Source organism: Tachysurus fulvidraco, chromosome 1 (genome assembly GCF_022655615.1).
Source record: "Tachysurus fulvidraco isolate hzauxx_2018 chromosome 1, HZAU_PFXX_2.0, whole genome shotgun sequence".
In the NCBI taxonomy this organism is placed as follows: Eukaryota; Metazoa; Chordata; class Actinopteri; order Siluriformes; family Bagridae; genus Tachysurus; species Tachysurus fulvidraco.
In genome coordinates this window covers 48,593,035-48,613,716 of record NC_062518.1, presented here as the reverse complement: position 1 = coordinate 48,613,716, position 20,682 = coordinate 48,593,035, and the positions used below count along the sequence as shown (strand labels likewise).

Here is a 20,682-nt window from a genome sequence, read left to right as displayed (position 1 = left end):
GGTGGTACAGAGAAAAGCAGACAAAGAGAGCAAATTATCTTCAGGAGGAAGAGGAAGATCAGTGGGAAGAAGCTTTCAATATGTATAGCGTGCAAACAGCCCAGTTACAGGTGCCTCCTCTCACAGAAAGTTTACTGGTCAATGAATGTCCGGTGAAATTCGAAATTGACACTGGATGTAGTATGTGTAATATGGCAAACTTCAAGTGAAGGGAAAACTGCCTGAATTGAAACCAAGCTCTCTCCATTTAAAGACATATACAGGTCAATCAGTGAATGTTCTAATGTTCGAAAGTTCAAGTGAAGCATAATGGAGTAGTTAAAGATCTTTCCGTTGTGGTCGTGGCAGGATCTGGTCCTAATCTGTTGGGGAGATCGTGGCTGGCAGAATTAGAAATGGACTGGAAAATGGTGAATAAAATTCGAACAAGTTCAGAAATGTTGCAAGACATTTTACAGAAGCATGAATTTGTCTCTAAAGAGGAACTTGGGACATTCATTGGAGCCACAGCAGATTCACGTAGCCAGGGATGCAAAGCCTCATTTTTTTAAACCATGTTCATTACCTTTTGCCATGAGACAAAAAGTGGAAGCTGAACTGGATCGTTTAATTCAAGAGAAAATAATTGAACCTGTGAAATTTTCAGAGTGGGCAGCTCCTGTTGTGCCTGTGTTGAAGCCAGATGGATCCTTGAGACTTTGTGGAGATTACAGAGTGACTGTTAACCGGGAATCGTCACTAGAGCAGTATCCCATTCCTCGGATGGAAGATATGTTAACAGTTCTGTCTGGAGGTGACAAATACACTAAACTAGACATGAGTCATGCATATCAACAGATGCTGTTGGATGAAACATCTAAGAAATATGTTACGGTGAATACTCACAAAGGTTTATTCACTTACACAAGATTCCCTTTTGGAGTGAGTTCCAGTCTAGCAATTTTTCAGAGAACTATGGAACAAATTCTAAAGGATATTCCAAGAGTAACAGTGTACTTAGACGACATTCTGTTGACAGGAAACAATGATAAAGATCATCCGAGGACATTGGATCGAGTATTGCAACGGCTTGAAGAGTATGGATTAAGGTTGAAAAGAGGAACATGTAAGTTCATGGAAAGTAGTGTTTTTAGGACATAAAGTTGATACCACAGGTATTCATCCTGTTCCAGAGAAGGTTCAAGCGGTAAAGGATGCACCAAGGCCGATATCAGTGACGGAGCTGAAAGCATACTTAGGTTTGTTGAACTTTTATAACAGATTTCTTCCAAACCTTTCTACTCTTCTATATCCTTTGCATAAGCTTTTAAGGAAGGATGTGTGTCGGGGTTGGAAAGAAGAGCAAGAAAAAGCTTTCCAGAAATCTAAAGACTTATTACAGTCCAACCGTGTGTTAGTTCATTATGATGAAACTAATCCTTTCTTGTGATGCTTCAGCATACGGTGTGGGAACTGTGTTGGCACATCGTATGAAAGATGGAGCTGAAAGACCCATTGGATTTGTGTCCAGGACCCTTACAAAAGCAGAGAAGAACTACTCACAGCTAGAGAAAGAAGGATTGGCTGTTTTGTTTGGAATAAAAAAATTCCATAAATATCTGTATGGACGTAAATTCGTAATCTGTACTGACCACAAACCTCTACTCAGTATACTAAGTGAATTGAAGGCTGTACCTCAAATGGCATCTCAACGAATCATGAGGTGGGCAATAATGTTGGGAGCATATGAGTATGTGATTTCTTATATAGAGCAGGGAGAGATCATGGAAATGCAGATGCCCTCGTTCGTCTTCCTGTGTTACAACAATCTGAGGAAGAACCAGTGGAAGAACAAGTAATGATGCTGGACAATGTACTGGGCCCCTTAACTACAGCGGAGCAAATTAGGCACTGGACTAATAAAGATCCTGTGTTATCAACAGTGCACGAGTATGTGCTTAAAGGCTGGCCTGATCACAATACATCGTCTGAATTTCTACCGTATAAGCAAAGACAGCACAAGCTCAGTGTTCAGGATGGATGTGTGCTATGGGGAGCTCGTGTTGTTATCCCAGTACAAGGACGTTTGATTTTATTGGAGCAGTTACATCAGTTTCACCCAGGTACGTCAAAAATGAAAGGGTTGGCCAGGAGTTATCTATGGTGGTCGAAACTGGATGCTGACATTGAGACTTGAGTAAGAGATTGTACAGAATGTCAAGAACAGAGGAAAGCCCTTGCAAGGGCACCACTGCACCCATTAGAGTGTCCCAAACAACCCTGGAGGAGAATTCATATGGATTATGCAGGACCATTCCTGGGTAAAATGTTCTTAATTCTAACTGATGCTCATTCTAAGTGGATCGATGCCTATCCGGTAACTACAGCAACAACAGCTAATACATTGGAATGTTTACAGAAAAGTTTTAGTGTACATGGGATTCCTGAAATGATAGTTTCTGATAATGCCCAGTGTTTTGTGAGTGAAGCAAGCAAGGAGTCTAAGAATGGAATAAATCATGTTACTTCTGCACCATATCACCCTTCATCTAATGGTCTGGCAGAACGAGCAGTTCAAACTTTTAAAGATATGATGAAAAAATGTTCAGGCACTACACTGGAGACCAAAGTACATCGAGCTTTGTTTAATTATCGTATCACACCCCAGTCTACAACAGGATTCTCGCCAGCTGAAATGTTGATGGGAAGAAAATTACATTGTGCTTTAGACAAACTGCATCCTGACTTCACCAACACAATGGAAATGAAACAAGAAGTTCAGAAAGAGTATCATGATCAACATGTGAAACCCAGACATTTTCAAATTGGAGATCCTGTGTATACCAGAAATTTTGGATATGGCCCAAAATGGGTACAAGGAGTAATTCAGGACATTACAGGACCTGTATCCTATAAGGTGACTTTGGGAAATGATCAGGTAGTATGGCGTCATATAGATCAAGTGTTTAGTCGCCAACAAAAGGAAATTTGTTTGACTTAAGTGTGGGGGGGAATGTTGTATGGTGAGATCTATTTATGTCTGTCCAGCAGGTGGCAGTAATGTAATGTTTTGGTACTGCTATCTGTGCTCACCACTGTTAGACACTTAACGTGTGTATGTATGGCTGCTGTGACGTGTCTACTAAATAAAGTGACCATCAAAGAATGACTTCTCTGTGTGTTTGCTGGTTGGTATTACAAGATACAACAATTCATATTACCAGAGTTGTAGCACAAACAAAATATTAATGCACACAATCCATTCAATACTAAATAAAAATAACATTTATTGATTTGGTCTTTGTCTTGTGAATATATTTTTATTAATGACTGCATTCATCGGACACACTGTTTGTAGAGAATGCACACATACATGAACTGATCTGATTCAAGACTGACATCATTACATCATGCATAAAATTTTGGTGTCCACTTTTGCAATTTAATAATACCATAACTTTTGTATTACTATGTAGTCATATAATATATAATTTAAAACTCTTCTTGTTTTTAATTCTCACTGAGGGCTAAAACCCCTAAAGATGAAACCCTAGAACCGTCCCTGCTCTCATACCTACTGAAAATCACTGAAATTTTACTTTTACTTCACATACTTAAGTACAGTAAATATCAGAAAATGACTTTTGATACTTAAGTACAGTAAATATCAGAAAATGACTTTTGATACTTAAGTACATTAAATATCAGATACTTTAAGACTTTTACTTGAGTAATATTCTAAAAGGTGACTTTCACTTCTACTGAAGTCTGTTTCTAGTACGATACTTGTACTTTTACTCAAGTATTGCTTTTTAGTACTTTATACAACACTGAATAATAATAATAATACTATTAATAATAATAATAATAAGTAGTAGTAGTAGCAGTAGTATTTTCATTATTATTATTAATAATAATAATAATAATAATAATAATAATAATAATAATAATAATTATTATTATTATTATTATTATAATTAATTGTAGTAGTTAATATAAATTCGTAGTTTATTTAAGGAGTTGGTTTGCAACACAAAGATTTAGGACTCGGTTTAATAACTACGTCATCTAGCACGTCCTGTCTGAGTGTTTATAACCTCAACATGACCTCTCATAGCGGACGTTTAGTGCATGTTGCCTGTGAATTAAACTAACGGCGTTGTGGTGTTTAAAACGTGTAACAGCGTCAACAAGGAGAAAAACAACAACAACATGGCGTTATAACTGCTTATAGTGCGCACTGAGGAATACATTTACATTTACAGCATGTGACAGACTCTTATCCAGAGCGACACACAGAAGTGCTTACAGTACGTCTCTATCGCTGGAAGTTGAAGTGTTTCCTAATACGTCGGTCCAGTGAAAATAGCCCGTGACTCACAGCTGTTACTGAGTTACACATTACTAACGTTTCATTTCGGAATAAACTGGAAGTGATTTTCTACAGGAGCAAAACTTCCAGCTGCTGCGGTGTGTAAGTAACTTTACTGTTTTTAATGTTATAGTTCTTTTCATGTTTATAGTTTATTTTAACATTCTTCTCTCTCTCTCTCTCTCTCTCTCTCTCTCTCTCTCTCTCTCTCTCTCTCTCTCTCTCTCTCTCTCTCTCTTCTCTCTCTCTCTCTCTCTCTTTCTTTTTTTCACTCTCTCTTTCTCTCTGTCTATCTGTCTGTCTGTCTCTGTCTCTCTCTCTCTGTTTGTCTCACTGTCTATCTGTCTGTCTGTCTGTCTGTCTCTCTCTCTCTCTCTCTCTCTCTCTCTCTCTCTCTCTCTCTCTCTCTCTCTCTCTCTCTCTCTCTCTCTTTCTCTCTCTGTTTGAAAATAGCCAGTGACTCAGCTGTTACTGAGCTACACATTACTAACATTTCAAACTTCCAGCTGCTGCAGTGTGTAAGTAACTTCACTTTTTTAATGTTATAGTTATTTTCATGTTTATAGTTAGTTAGTTTAACTGAATTATTTTAACATCCTCAGGAGCTGAGAGCTATCGTATGATTTTTTTTTTCTGTTTTTCTTTCGCTTTTCTCGATAGAGTTACTCTCTTTTGAGGAAGTAAAGAGAACAGCAAGTTAATTATAGTTTTTTGTGTTAAATAGTGTGGTTTAAAAGTCAGGTAAGCCTGTCAGGTGGGTAGTATCAGGGCGGGAGCAGGACGGTGTCCCTCACACAGAGCGTCAGGTGTGTACCGGTTGGACAGGCTTTATGTTTTTACATGACAAACATTTTATGGACATATTTACCTTTTTTTGGAAAAATTTAAAAAATGAAAAGAAAAACTTTACATCCTTACAGCAGTGGTGGGACCTGGGCAAGGTACACATCAATCAATTATGTCAACAGTACACTGCAAATGTCACAAGGGAGACGGTTCAGTCAATAAGCCAACTGGAAAACGAAATAATGCAAGTCCAAGCTCTTCTACAGCCAGCAGGAGAACAGGACCATTTTCAGACCCTTACAGACAAGAAAAAAAAGCTATCTGACCTCCTAGGGTTGAACGTACAAGGTAATAAGATCACGCTTCCAGAACGTGGACCAAATGGATGCACCATCTAAGTTATTTTTTAACCTGGAAAAAAAATGGCCAGAAACGTTTGATCCACAACCTGCGATCCAAAACAGGGAACATTTTATCTGAACCCACCGAAATATGCAAGAGAACAGTTAGTTTTTATGAAAAGCTTTACACCAGCGAGCTCAAAGTGGAGCAGGTCACAGAGCAGGCTTTCCTAGGAAGACTGCCCAAAGTCCCTGAACACCTAGATACAGCACTAAGTGGAGCAATAACGTCTGAAGAGCTTCTCAAAGCTCTACAAAGTACAGAGAGTGGAAAAGCACCGGATATAGATAGACTTCCAGCAGAGTTCTACAAGTGCTTCTGGGCCGTTGTGGGGGAAGACTTGCTGGAAGTCCTCAACAACAGTTTAACTGGAGGGTTGCTTCCACTGAGTTTCAGGAGGGCAATTTTCACTCAACAATCCAAACTTCTGGCTGTATAAAACACTAAACAAATCTGCATTGGGCAGGGTGATGATGCTGAGACTTTTGTTTGGTGCCGTTCCAATGAAATTTATTTAAAGACAACTGCCTGAAGAAAACATGCAAATTTCCACAATCATTAATGATATGGTAAAGGTATGGGAGAGATGACAGTCATTACATCTTCTATAAATGCACAAGTTTATGTTGAGATTTTGGACACTTTTCTTATTCCATCAATTGAAAAAATGTTTGGTGATGGTAGCATCATTTTTCAGGATGATAATGCATCATGCCATAGGGCAAAATCTGTGAAAACATTCCTACAGGAAAGACATATAATGTCAATGGCATGGCCTGCAAATAGTCTGGACCTCAATCCAATTGAAAATCTGTGGTGGAAATTAAGGAAAATGGTCCACGACAAGGCTCCAACCTGCAAAGCTGATCTAGCAAATACAATAAGACAAAGCTGGAGACAGATTGATGTAGTATACTGTTTGTCATTAGTTAAATCCATGCCTCAGAGAATTCATATGAGAGAATTCATATGAGGTCCATATGAGATCCTGACAAATATATAAGATTATTAAGGTAATTGTTAGAATGCTGATTTCTGCGATGTGAATTGCACATTCCTCTGATGCATGTTGGGAAGCTTTTGCACTACGATGCATTGTGTCATGATGTGAAATTACACCCCTAGTATTAATGACTCAGCACAACATGAAGTCTTATAGAATGTAAAAATGTTAACTTTTGAAGGTAGTAGTTATATGTAAAAAAAAAAAGAGTCTAGAGAAGGAATGACTGCTATAAACATTTTGGGGACATTCCACAACTCTTCTTTTTCTTCTTTCGGCTTTTCCCTTCAGGGGTCGCCACAGCGAGTCATCTCTCTCCACCTATCCCTATCTGCATCCTCAACACTTGCGCCCACTAGCTTCATATCCTCAGTAATTACATCCATATACCTCCTCTTTGGCCTTCCTCTTCATCTTAATCTGGCCTCCCTAACTTTGTCCCCCAAACGTCCAACATGGCCAGTCTCACCACGGTCCTGTACACCTTCCCCTTGATTCTCACTGATATTTTCCTATCACACAGAACTCCGGACACCTTTCTCCACCCACTCCAACCTGCCCGCACTCGCTTCTTTACCTCTTTCCTACTCTCTCCATTACTCTGGACTGTTGACCCCAAATACTCAAACTCCTCTGCCTTCTTCACCTCTTCACCCTGTAACCTTACTGTTCCACTCCCCCCCCTTTCATTCACACACATTTACTCAGTCTTACTACGACTGACTTTCATTCCTCTTCTCTCCAGCACAAACCTCCACCTCTCCAGGTGTTCCTCCACCTGCTCCCTGCTCTCACTACAGATCACAATGTCATCTGCAAACATCATCGACCAAGGAGACTCCTATCTGTCCTCCTTTGACAACTGGTCCATCACTATAGCAAACAGGAAGGGGCTCAGAGCCGATCCCTGATGCAGTCCCACCTCCACTTTGAACTCCTCTGTCTGACCTACAGCACACCTCACCACTGTCCTGCTCCTCTCATACATGTCCTGCACCACTCTGACATACTTCTATGCTACTGGACAGTCCACAACATTACATGTAATTAACAGCTAAATTGTGATGTAGTGTTCTGTGATGAATATGAAATTGCAATTTTGGGAAAAATAATAAGCTGTGGCATTAACAGAAAGGCTGCTTCACCCAACAGTCAGTATTTTATGAGAACAGCAACACAAGCATAGTTTTATTTCTTATTTATTGCTGTCAACAGTTTTGTTTCAGAATGGGGATCCTGGGAGGAGAGATAACTATTCACAATAAAACTCAGTACAAATGGACCGCTGCATCGAGTCTCAGGAGCCTTGGCCCAAGTCTGACATATATATTACAGTAATGCACACAGTCAATATGTTTCCTTAAGTTATTATAACATTGCAAACATTTTGTGTGAAAACATTCAAGATTTATGTTTCTATCATTTTTCATGCATGTGAATATTTAACATCTCCTATCTGTTCCTGTCTGTTTAGTTCACAGTTGGAGGATATAAAAAAAGAGTTCAAGAAATCTTTGTACCCGTCACCTTTGTCAGAACAATCTACATCAATGTGAAGTATGGCGAGTGCTCAGAGAGAGACTGCTACAAAAATCCACATTTGTGGTACAGGTTTGATCCAAAAGATGATCCATATTTCACAATTCGAGAGAGTGGAGACCACGAGCAAATACATCTGGACTGTGATACACATTATGAGAAGAAGAAGTCAACATGCCCAAATTATGGTATGTCAATTGTGTATGAAGTATTTTAGTAATATTTTTATATACCATGTTTGCTGAATGCAGCAACAAATCTGATATTCAGCTATCTCATGTTTTTGTCATATTATACAATCCATACAATTCACTCTCAGTTGTGTTCAGGATCATGTTTTAGTTAAAATGAAATTGTTTCAAGTCATTAAATGGAAACAAGCAATTCATTCAGGTTAATTTTGATTTTGCTGGTGGTCAGATTTCAGCTTCACCAGAGGCTTCATTAAACATTTCAGCTGTGAGATATATTCTCTCCAGCTGGTCCTGAGTCTGCCTCAGAGGACTTTGTCCAATAAGATTCTTCCTGATGAATCTCTAGCAGCATCTGTCATCGTAAATTTTCTATCTTGCTTTAACTGTAACCTGTTAATTGAGAGAACTTCACACTCCTCCAGATTGTCAAGCTTCTCACCTGATTTGGAATTGAAACCCCAAGGACCTTGCAAAGGACTTTTCCATTGTCTATATGTGCAACTTTATTCTTCAGAGATTACCCACATGGGCAAGGTCTCGCCCCTTACCTCATAGGCTATATGGTGAACTACTGTAGTAAAAAGTGGCCAGAAATTGATTTTCGTTCTCATGCCTGGACACTACTTTTTATATGCATTTTTGCATAGACAACACCCTTTTGGACTTTATGTTAAAAGTTCCCCACAAAAAAATCCTGCAGTTTTTTTTGTCATGATCCACAGATGTGTATAATTGTGAATTTAAAAACACTAAAAACTTAATCTGCTGGTTTTGCTTATAACTTTATTTATTTTCATTTTAGCAACACAAAATCTCTCTCAAACTGACCTTTATACATGTACCTAAACATTTGAGAAAGGTATTGGTTCATTAAACACTCAAGTGTAAATGTAGACCATAAAATCTGGCAAATTTCTAGAAAATATGCTTCATGGATTGACACCAAGCAAAATTAAACTTACACATTGTAATTTTAGCAAAACTGTCATGTATTATACATTCAGTAGGCACTGTGTAAACACAGAAACATAAAGTAGCACACTTTGGCCCAAGATGTCTGAAGTTACTCAAAATGCGACCACACCCCCCTTAATTATGTATAATGCCAAAAATGAACAATTCCACAAAAGTTTCATTACAACTGAAAATCAGCTTAAGGTAAGCACATCTTTACTCATCAGAATCATCCATAATCACTATCATCAGAGCCATCATCCCATGTACCCATTTCCTCTGTTTCCTTTGAAACATTTGCACAATTTTGGCACCAACAGAAATCAGTACAAGACAGTCTTGCAGACATACATGAACATCTTCCAGTCTTACATTTGCCTTGCTTTCAACTGCAGTGGACTACCTGCGAAACACTTTCAGGTGCAGGATTTCTAGTCATCCAGGTCACCATTAACTCCCCATCCTCAAGGTACCATCCATTGCCAATGGGTGACATTAAAGTTTTCAGAGAATGTCTCATTATGGCTGCTTGGTAGTTTGCCCTTTTGCATTGTTGTTGCAGGGCATCACTTGTCGGGGGCAGATGACTAGCCATAGAGGTGGCACACATATTTGCAAAGTATGTCAAAGGTAGACTGGTCCAGATTAAAACTTTTACCCAGATTTGTAAATGCATTCAGGTATTCCTCTTTCTCGCAAGCAACAGAAAATGCCTATCTTTTGCCCTTTCCCATAAAAGGCACTTGTAGAATCACAACCTGAGAACGTATGGATCCCAATAAATGCCAAACACACTGGTGCCAAGATCTGATGACACCTTAGCTAAATCAATTATTCTTGTTTTGTTGCCAACTGTGAAAAGATACAACCAACATGTTAAATCTGGCTGCAGACTTAAAGCAATCACTGCCACATCAGTATCAGAGCTCTTGATTACTACAGTTTGATGTTCATTGGCAGCATGTTGTGCATGTAAAAACAACCCGGTGTCACATTCCTTATGATCACATGTCAGATCTTCAACAGCACTGAGAGTCTGTGTACCATGAATTACGGTCAAAGAGTGACAGTCTCCTTGTCCGATGTACAAGCTTAAGTCCTTGCCCACAGTGGTAAGATCAGCATCTTGCCCCAAAACATAGAAGAATTCTGCCCGTGCCTCTTTGTTTCTTCCATCTGATAGAAACTTTTTCCATTGTGTTGGTGTCTTCTGATCCCGTCCATAAATTTTCACCAGTTGTGTACCACCACCAGCTCTACGTGAAAGTTCTAGATTTTTAATACCCATTTCTGGATACTGGTCAATCACAAAGTCTATCTGTGTACAGAGCAAGCTTGACTATGTACTGCAGTATGGTCTCGGTGAGCTCTCCAAAGGTAATTGGTATGGCCCGAATGGCTTAAATGACTGTCATTCCATCGAAGAGAATAGCTCCATCTGCAGGATCTTTGTCAACTAAACATTCTCCACCTTTGGTTTCCAATAAATCCATAAGAGCTGATTTGTTTGTTTTAGCAAGTGAACCATCAGCACTGGCTAAAGGATATGATACTGTTCCCAAGGAGTAGGACAGAATTTCCCGCAGCTCTATCTTTCCACTTTCACCTATGTCGAGTAGTCTGGAGAGTAGCTTCTTGTCGGCACGCAGAATCACTTCCTTGCCTGCTGTTGATTTCTTCTTTGTCTTTGCTTGGTCACTGAAGGTCTTCAGTTTTTGTGTTTTGATGGGAGCAAATATATCAACTGATCGTGAACAGTCTTTGGTCCATAAACACTCTGAGAGCATTTGCCCCCTTTTTCAGAGCTGTGAACCAATCTCTCATGATTTCTTTAGCTACGACTGTCCCAGAGCTAAGACACATAATGTCATCTTGGTGTGAGTCAAAATGATTCAGCATGCAATCTAGGGTGGAAATTATTCTGGCCACAGCCTTTTCATCAGCATGAATTTGTGTGCTGTCAAGGAATTTATGTTTCCTTATATCGGGTGATTTACCTGCCATTGCCTCACATTGTCTTGCTATGGCAGCCCTTTCATGTTGAGACAATATCCAGCAATATACTGCAGCTCGATTCTGTGTTATCTGTTATCTGTGTTAACTGTACCAGCTCCCAACGTCCTCTGTGGGACGAAGCCTTTGGATGTCCACTGAGCCGAGGCCGACTCTAAGAATCCTGAGACATCTCCAGTTAGACTCTGTGGTAATCAGGAGATCAGAAGTCCTTGAACCTCACACCAATACCACATTTAACTGACTGTATATTACAATCACACCCCCAGTGTCACCCATATGAGGATGGGTTCCCCCTTGAGTCCGGTTCCTCTCAAGGTTTCTTCCTTTACCAATTTAAGGGAGTTTTTCCTTGCCACTGCTGCCTGAGTCATCTCAGACTTGCTCATAGGGGAATAAATACATACACACTGTGAACTATATACATCTAATAATAATCTAGAATTTTTATTCTGTTAATTCTTATTTCTTTTATTATTCGTTATTTCCTTTATCATTAATTATGTTTACCTTCTGCTCTGTGTTTATGTTCTGTAAAGCTGCTTTGAGACAATGTCTATTGTAAAAAGCGCTATACAAATAAACTTGAATTGAATTGAATTGAATTATCGATTCTGTGTTTTGTGTTATAGCAGTGAAATGCTTTTTACAACTGTCTGGTATTCAAGCAAAAAAGGAAAATTTGGGATAAAAAGAATAATAAAACCAAAATGAGGTAGATAAATAAAGTATGAACTATATAAAAACTATATAAAAATATACCGTGTTCCTGAAATCAAAAGCTATTTCAATCAAACTTATAACAACATTTTAACTTTTAAACATTTTAACAGGTCACGTTACATTTTAACATAGGACCCCTTATTTGATAGCAGCTTCACAAGTCTTGCATCCATTGAACTTGTGAGTTTATGGACAGTTTCTGCCTCCCACCCTCATACATCTTTTGCTTGAGGATGCTCCACAGGTTCTCAATAGGATTGAGGTCAGGGGAGGATGGAGGCTACACCATGACTTTCTCTCCTTTTATCCCCATAGCAGCCATTGATGCAGAGTTAATCTTTGCAGCATGAGATGGTGCATTGTCATGCATGAAGATGATTTTATTACGGAAAGCATAGTTCTTTCTTCTGTACCAGGGAAGAAACTGGTCAGTCAGAAACTCCACATACTTTTCAGAGGTCATCTTTACCAGCTCTCTTCCCATGATTCCGGCCCAAAACATGACTCCACCACCGCCTTGCTGACGTCGCAGCCTTGTTGGAACAGGGTGGCTGTCCACCAACCATCCACTACTCCATCAATCTGGACCATCCAGGGTTGCACAGCACTCATCAGTGAACAGGACTGTTTGAAAATTAGTCTTCATGTATTTTTCAGCGAAATGCAGCTGTTTCTACTTTTGAGCATTGGTTAGTGGTGGCCGAATAGAAGGTTTATGCACAGTTGCAAGACTCTGGAGGACTCTACACCTTGATGTTCGTGGGACTCCAGAGGCACCAGCAGCTTCAAATATCTGTTTGCTGCTATGTAAGGGTATTTTAGCAGCTGCTTTCTTGATCCGATGCATGGATCTGGCAGAAATCTTCCTCAATGTGCCTTTATCTGCACGAACCCGTCTGTACTCTGAATCAGCCACAAATCTCTTAATAGTGCGATGATCACACTTAAGTTTTCGTTAAATATCTAATGTTTTCATACCTCGTCCAAGGCATTTAACTATTTCATTCTTTTTGGCAGAAGAGAGATCCTTATATTTTTATGTAGTTTTTATATAGTTCATACTTTATTTATCTACCTCATTTTGTATAGACAAATGCATTTTACACAAGTGCATTTTTATGATTGTCCTCAAAGTGTCCATGTCCTGGTCACTCTCTTAGTGTGCATGCTGTTTGGTTAGCTGCAGCCTCGAATTGAGCGTAAAAGATGTTCAGCTCTTCTGCCAGAGAAGCGTCCGCATTCCCCATTCTAGAAGCTGGTGTTCTATAGTCCATGATGTTCCTTAGTCCCTGCCACAGGCTCCAGGAGCGACCATATTGGATCTGTGACTCTAGTTTCCTCCCGTAGCACCGCTTTGCTTCCTTCACTGCTCTGCGCACACTGTAAGACGCAGCCTTGTACTCGTCCATGTCCCCGGTGGTGAGCCCCGTGTTGTAGGCAGCGGAGTGGGATCTCAGAGCCTTGCGGATGGATTTATCCAGCCATGGCTTCTGGTTGGGAAACTTTCTGATGGTGGTTTTCTGCACCGTATCATCCGTTAGTTTCCAGATAAATCCTACAACCGCTTCTGTAAATATGTTGTACAGTCCACTGGCCTTTAACACTGAGCTCACTGTGACAAAAAGGATGTGCGAGGGGCAAATTGACCATTTCCAGCCAGTATGAAGGTAAACCCACGGCAACATCAAGCGCACTGTTAACAAGTAAAGCTGCCAGTTTGATTCACGTGTTGCTCTAATGTTGGGATTTTCTGCACTTCTCATTTCTCTCCTTTGGTGGCAAAGAGTCTAAGAAGGTAAGAAATCTAATCTGCAGACTCTCATACAGAAGTTTGCGTGCCCACATGCTGCGGTTGTAGTGATGACCACTGATCACTCCATTGATGGATACTGGGACAACAACTTCAGACTCAGAGTATGTCTTGCAGAACTGCATCTCCAAACCTTTTTCCTAGAATGCTCAGGTAGGACATGCATGTGTGAAATTCACCTAGTCTAATCACTATACACTGAGTAAAGTCATTGTCTTTCCAAAGAATTTGCTTAGCTTTGGCATATATAGCTTGGTCAAAAACACTATATGGTCCAATTCTAGCTGATCAGCAATTTAGACACTTTGCCTCAGAAATGTGTTTACTCTTGACATCTCTGTTGGTGAAGCCTCAATGACTTGTAGATAATACAGTGTTGACTTTTTCCATCACCTTGAAGCACTGTATGGAAACATGTCCAACTTGGGATTGCATATTTTTCAGTATTTATGGACGTTAAAAAAACATATGCCAGTTCAGTTTGTGCAGCAGACATTGTATGTGTCTACCTGTAATGGTCAAAAGCTTGCGAGGAGGATTGCACATCCAAAAACCCAAAAATGTTAGAGTACAGGTGCTGGGCAACAAATAATCAACGAAATAAACAACAGAAGAAGCCCGCACACTGATAAACTGCTCTCATAAATTTAATGGTGAAACCTTTCGACCATCAGGTCTTTGTCAGGCACAATATAAAAATGTGATCACCTCACCTCTATAAATAGGAAACAGGTGTGTATGCCTTAATTACACTTGCTTTCAAAATAAGGCACACTATACACAAAGCATTAATCAACTCACATGTTACAAAGATCTCAAATATACACAGAAAAAAAAAATAGAAAATATACAGTTCATATCAACAATACAAAGATAACCATTTAAAGATCTATAAAAATGGCTTAATATCAAACTCATCATTGATCCCTAGTGGTGACAAAGTATTCAAAGTATAAATCCAATAACACTCTCTTTGCAATAATTTTCTCTCATAATCACCTCCTCTTGAGGGCTTTTTTACTTTCTCAATACCAATATATTGTAAAGCACTGATAATATGACTTGCTTGTTTGAAATGAAGCGCTATCGGACTACGTGTATCCCCCATTCTGATGTTACTCCTGTGCTCACAGATACGGGTACACAAGGATCTATATGATTTTTCGACATATGCCAAACTACAGGGACAACGAATAAGATAAACAACATGAGTCAAAGCACACATAATTGCACCACATATTTTAATACTCTGGCCCGTTTGCGGGTGATTGAAAGAATTATAATTATATGTAAAAAAAAAAAACTGAGTACAACTTCCACATTTATAATTACCTGCGGGAAGAGAAGGCATCCCCTGCTTTTTTTTGTGATGGCAACTCTGATTTCACAAGCAAGTCACGAAGATTGTTTTGACGTTTAAAAAACACTACCGGGCGACTTGTAAAGACTCGAGATAACAGAATCACTGGAAATGATGTGCCAATGTCTACTTAAAATGTTACGAAACTCATTACCATGTGCTGAATATTTTACAATGCAATGTGGAGCATCAAACTGGTGCTTTTGCTTATTCATATTAGCACGTAAACACTGTATTTGCGATACGTTATCAAATTTCTCTTTGGCACTTTTGATCCACTCTTTTCGTGGCTTTTTCATGGTTCTCAAACCTTCGACTTAAATCAGCAGATTGTAGAGAATAAGACTCTTCTGTATTGCAGATATAGTGTGCCTTATTTTGAAAGCAGGTGTAATTAAGGCATACACCTGTTCCCTATTTATAGAGGTGAGGTGATCACATGTTTATATTGTGCCTGACGAAGACCTGATGGTCGAAACATTGCACCATTAAATTTATTGGAGCAGTTTATCAGTGTGCGAGTTTCTTCTGTTGTTTTTTCTACCTGTAATGGAACACTTTCATGATGAAACAAGTTCTGTTGTCCTTGCTTTTTAGACTGAGGGTACTGTTCGATAGGAATGAAAGGGGGTGCATTGAATGAAGAAACTCCCTTCTGTAGTGGTTGTCTGTTTGTTGTTGACACAGGTTGAACTACAGAACTTTGCAGCATAATCCCATTTGTATGGTGAGTAGTTTCACAACCTGATAATGTCTCCTCCGCAAAGTCAATATTGTCCCACACAAGTATTGTAGGAATTCTTTGAGAACCCCTTTGGTATTTTCTCTCTGGAATCTACTAGTTGAAGTTGGGCAAGGCTACTGTCTAGACTGACAACTGTGACCCATGATGCACAATGTCCTAGTCTATTTAGAAGTGACACAATTTGTGATGAGCCTGTTAAATGGCGAATGGTTAGACCAATACACAATGATTTGGGTGTCTGCCTCCGGCCCTTAGATGCAAGATAGATCATGTCTTGACAAATAGATATCACTTTTAGGTTCAAATCATCTGGAATATCAACATAATGGGCCAGTGATGGCTCCCCAGTTGCACCAATAATCAAGAAATCAGATCATTAAATCATCTGACGTTGGTGGCCATGGACATGTCATACCGGGAGAGTCACATAGAAGTGTCTTTAATATCAATGCTACACTATACTATACTGCACTGCAGTATTGATAGAGGCCACTGACGTTTGTCTTTTAGGACCAGCTGTTTTACTTGACGTGTTTTCACTATCACTTTGGTTAGTTACCTCAGTTTGCTCTGTTGTTTCTGTACCTGATGGATGAGGGAGCCTGTAAATCAGCTTATCTGTAGACAGTGTGTCTCAACAAAAACCAGCTCACTGATGTTGCGCTTGTTGGGTGAGTGAAACACCAGTTGGGAGAAATCACAAATCAACCTCCTCTTGAATTTATCCTGCCTGAAACAAAGATACAGCAAAAGATGATCACAACATTATAAATAAAGATATATTCCCACTGAAAACAACTGAGTTAAAATACAGTGTCCAGCTTTTACATGTTATAAAATATGATTATGATTACCATTATTATAAATTCAACTTTTGTAAGAAAAAAATAAAAATGGTGCATAAACATTCGTTTCAAAGCTGCATATTTAAAAGAAAATTGCGGTATTTAAATTACCTGTAGTTTGAAGCATCAAGATCTTCATGCTGTTTCACAAGATTTACAGTAAAAAGATCCTTCTTAGCTGCATCAATGTCAGCACCTCTTGGTTTACAATTATTCTATGGCAGATGATCCTCTCACAGATGATCTTGTAGCTGGCATCGAAGGTCGGCCCATTTCTGAAAAGAAAACACACACACAAAAAAAAAACAACAGAAAAGATATATTACTGTGTGCAATAACTATTTCACAATGGCTTTTATTTTAAATATAAAATATTATAATTGGTAATAAAACATCACTTGTTCATTTACCCTTCACAAACAACTACACCTTTCATCATATTGAATTACTGTGTCAAGAATTGTGCAGTCAAAACTGTGTTTACAGACAAATATACAGACTATGCAGATGGTCAATGTTTTACCTTTGAAATGTACTACCATTTTTAATTATCATTTGATAATGCAATATAATAACTCACTGTTCTTCTGAGGTCCCACTAACTGTTGCAGTAGACTTTGTCAAGAACCTGGTGTACTGTCTGTAAAAGGATATGCACAAGAATGCTAATGTCTTCCTTCATCTCAGCAGCTTTCAACAGCCTGTAAATAAATATTATATATAATTATATAATACTAAACAAGATTGTACATAAAAAATATTCTATAAAAACTGTTAACCGTTAAACAATATTGTGTGTTCTGGCTGTAGCTGTATGCAAAAAAATGAAAATCTGTAAACATTAAATAAATTATGTAATTGTAATTTAAATTTAGCTATGGTATCCAGCATATAGCATACAACTTTAAAGTTAAAACGTATGTGTGTTTGTTTACCCACTTGCAGACAACGTTTCTGTGAAAGATGGTCCTTCTGTAGTTTGCCTGCCACAGTAATGTACTTGTCCATTTTCTTACAAATTATGCACAAGGCAGGAAGCACAGGACCTGCACAAGCTACTGGCAGGCCCGTCCTGGACCCAAGTTTCTTTTTAGGACATTCAGTTGTTGAGGTACTACTACTCGATGACACAGACTGGTCTTTGTGAGCATCTTGAACTTCAGGATGTGGTATGAAATGCCTGTAGGAAGTGGAGTGAAACCCAGCGTCTTTGGGAACATTTTCAAATTCGATTTCTAGACAATGCTTGTATGTTTCTGCTATTCTCTGATTCTCACCATGCAAACCAAGTCAACGTTTGACGATATTTCTGTGTGAATCCCATCGTTTCATCTTTCTTTAAGGATGTGAGATGCATATAGCATTGTATATAATCTTTTTTACGGAGTTTAGAAGGAGGTCTGACTGTAATTTCCCCTTCCATTAGGGAACATCATTAGAAGACATGGGATTAGTTTCCTCAGCATAGCAGTGAATAAAAATAAAATGGATGAGCTGCAACTTTCTGTTGTTAAACTCTGATAAGACAGAAATACTTATAGGTCCAAAAACCAGTAAACTCTCACAATTTAACTTCCATTTAGAGGGATGTACTGTTAATAGTAGCTCGACAGTGAAAGACCTGGGTGTTATATTAGACAGCAACTTGTCTTCTGAAAATCATATCGCCCATACTACAAAAACAGCCTTCTTCCACCTTAGAAATCATTGCCAAGCTGAGAACCATCCTGTCTGTATCTGATGCTGAGAAGCTAGTTCATGCATTCATGACCTCTAGACTGGACTATTGTAATGCATAACTAGGTGGTTGTCCTGCATTTTTAATAAATAGGCTACAGTTAGTCCAAAATGCAGCTGCCAGAGTTCTCACTAGGACAAGAAAGTATGACCATCCCCATCCATCCATCTTCTACCGCTTATCCGGGGCCGGGTCGCAGGGGCAGCAGTCTAAGCAGGGATGCCCAGACTTCCCTCTCCCCAGACACTTCCTCCAGCTCTTCTGGGGGAATACCGAGGCGTTCCCAGGCCAGCTGAGAGACATAGTCACTCCAGCGTGTCCTAGGTCTTCCCCGGGGCCTCCTCCCGGTTGGACATGCCTGGAACACCTCCCCAGGGAGGCGTCCAGGAGGCATCCGAAACAGATGCCCGAGCCACCTCAGCTGACTCCTCTCGATGTGGAGGAGCAGCGGCTCTACTCTGAGCTCCTCCCGAGTGACCGAGCTCCTCACCCTATCTCTAAGGGAGCGCCCAGCCACCCTGCGGAGGAAACTGATTTTGGCCGCCTGTATCCGGGATCTCGTCCTTTCGGTCATGACCCAAAGCTCATGACCATAGGTGAGGGTAGGAACGTAGATCGACCAGTAAATAGAGACCTTCGCCTTGTGGCTCAGCTCTTTCTTCACCACAACAGATCGGTACATCGACCGCATCACTGCAGAAGATACACCAATCCGCCTGTCGATCTCCCGCTCCATCCTTCCCTCACTCGTGAACGATACACCCAAGATACTTAAACTCCTCCACTAGAGGCAGGAGCTCTCCACCAATCTGAAAGGGGCAAGCCACCCTTTTCCGACTGAGAACCATGGCCTCGGACTTGGAGGTGCTGCTTCACACTCGGCTGCAAACCGTCCCAGTGCACGCTGGAGGTCCTGATTTGAGGAAGCCAGCAGGACAACATCATCTGCAAAAAGCAGAGATGAAATCCTGTGGTCCCCAAACTGAACTCCCTCCGGCCCCATGCTGCGCCTAGAAATCCTGTCCATATAAGTAATGAACAGGACCGGTGACAAAGGGCAGCCCTGCCGGAGTCCAAAATGCACCGGGAACAATTCTGACTTACTGCCGGCAATGCAAACCAAACTCCTGCTCCGGTCATATAGGGACCGGACAGCCCTTAACAGAGGGCCCCGGACCCCATACTCCCAGAGCACCCCCCACAGGTCACCACGAGGGACACAGTTGAAAGCCTTCTCCAAATCCACAAAACACATGTGAACTGGTTGGGCAAACTCCCATGAACCCTCCAGCAACCTAGCGAGGGTATAGAGATGGTCCAGTGTTCCACGACTGGGACGAAACCCGCATTGTTCCTCCTGAATCCGAGGTTCTACTATCGGCCGAATTCTCCTCTCCAGTACCCTGGCATAGACTTTTCCGGGGAGGCTGAGGAGTGTGATCCCCCTATAATTGGAACACACCCTCCGGTCCTCCTTCTTAAACAGAGGGACCACCACCCCAGTCTGCCAGTCCAGAGGCACTGTCCCCAACCTCCACGCGATGTTGCAGAGGCGTGTCAACCAGGACAGTCCCACAACATCCAGAGACTTGAGGTACTCAGGGCGGATCTCATCCACCCCCGGTGCCTTGCCACTGAGGAGCTTCTCAACTACCTCGGTGACCTCAGCTTGGGGAATCGATGAGTCCAAAACTGAGCCCCCGCCCTCTGCTTCCTCAGTGGAAGACAGGTCGGTGGGGTTGAGGAGAACCTGGAAGTATTCCTTCCACCGTCCGAGGATGTCCCCAGTCGAAGTCAGCAGATTCCCACTTCCACTGTAAACAGTGTGGGCAGGGTACTGCTTCCCCCTCCTGAGGCGCTGGACGGTTTGCCAGAATTTCTTCGAGGCCAACCGATAGTCCTTCTCTATGGCCTCACCGAACTCCTCCCAGACCCGAGTTTTTGCCTCCGTAACCACCCTGGCTGAAGCTCGCTTGGCCCTTCGGTACCTATCAGCTGCCTCCGAAGTCCCCAGAGCCAACCAGGCTCGATAGGACTCCTTCTTCAGCTTGACAGAATCCCTTATTTCCGGGGTCCACCACCGGGTTCGGGGATTGCCACCACGACAGGCACCGGAGACCTTGCGGCCACAGCTCCGAGCGGCCGCGTCGACAATGGAGGTGGAGAACATGGTCCACTCGGACTCAATGTCTCCAACCTCCCTCGGGATCTGGTTGAAG

At 40.8% G+C, this 20,682-nt stretch overlaps 1 protein-coding gene across 5 annotated transcripts in view; it reads left to right on the top strand.

Annotated features, from left to right (window-relative positions):
• The first annotated feature begins 4,041 nt into the window (after positions 1-4,041).
• Positions 4,042-20,682, top strand: part of LOC113634991 — a 32,873-nt gene continuing 16,232 nt past the window's right edge. For 2 of the 5 annotated variants that reach the window (XM_047822350.1, XM_047822395.1), the window contains exons 1-4: positions 4,043-4,453; positions 4,805-4,869; positions 7,758-7,876; positions 8,017-8,269. In XM_047822350.1, coding sequence (XP_047678306.1) covers positions 7,820-7,876; positions 8,017-8,269 — 310 coding nt within the window. In that variant the 5' untranslated portion in view covers positions 4,043-4,453; positions 4,805-4,869; positions 7,758-7,819. Of the gene's footprint in view, positions 4,454-4,804; positions 4,870-7,757; positions 7,877-8,016; positions 8,270-20,682 lie in introns of all 5 variants that reach the window. The other 3 variants (XM_047822502.1, XM_047822426.1, XM_047822454.1) reach the window with 3 other exon arrangements.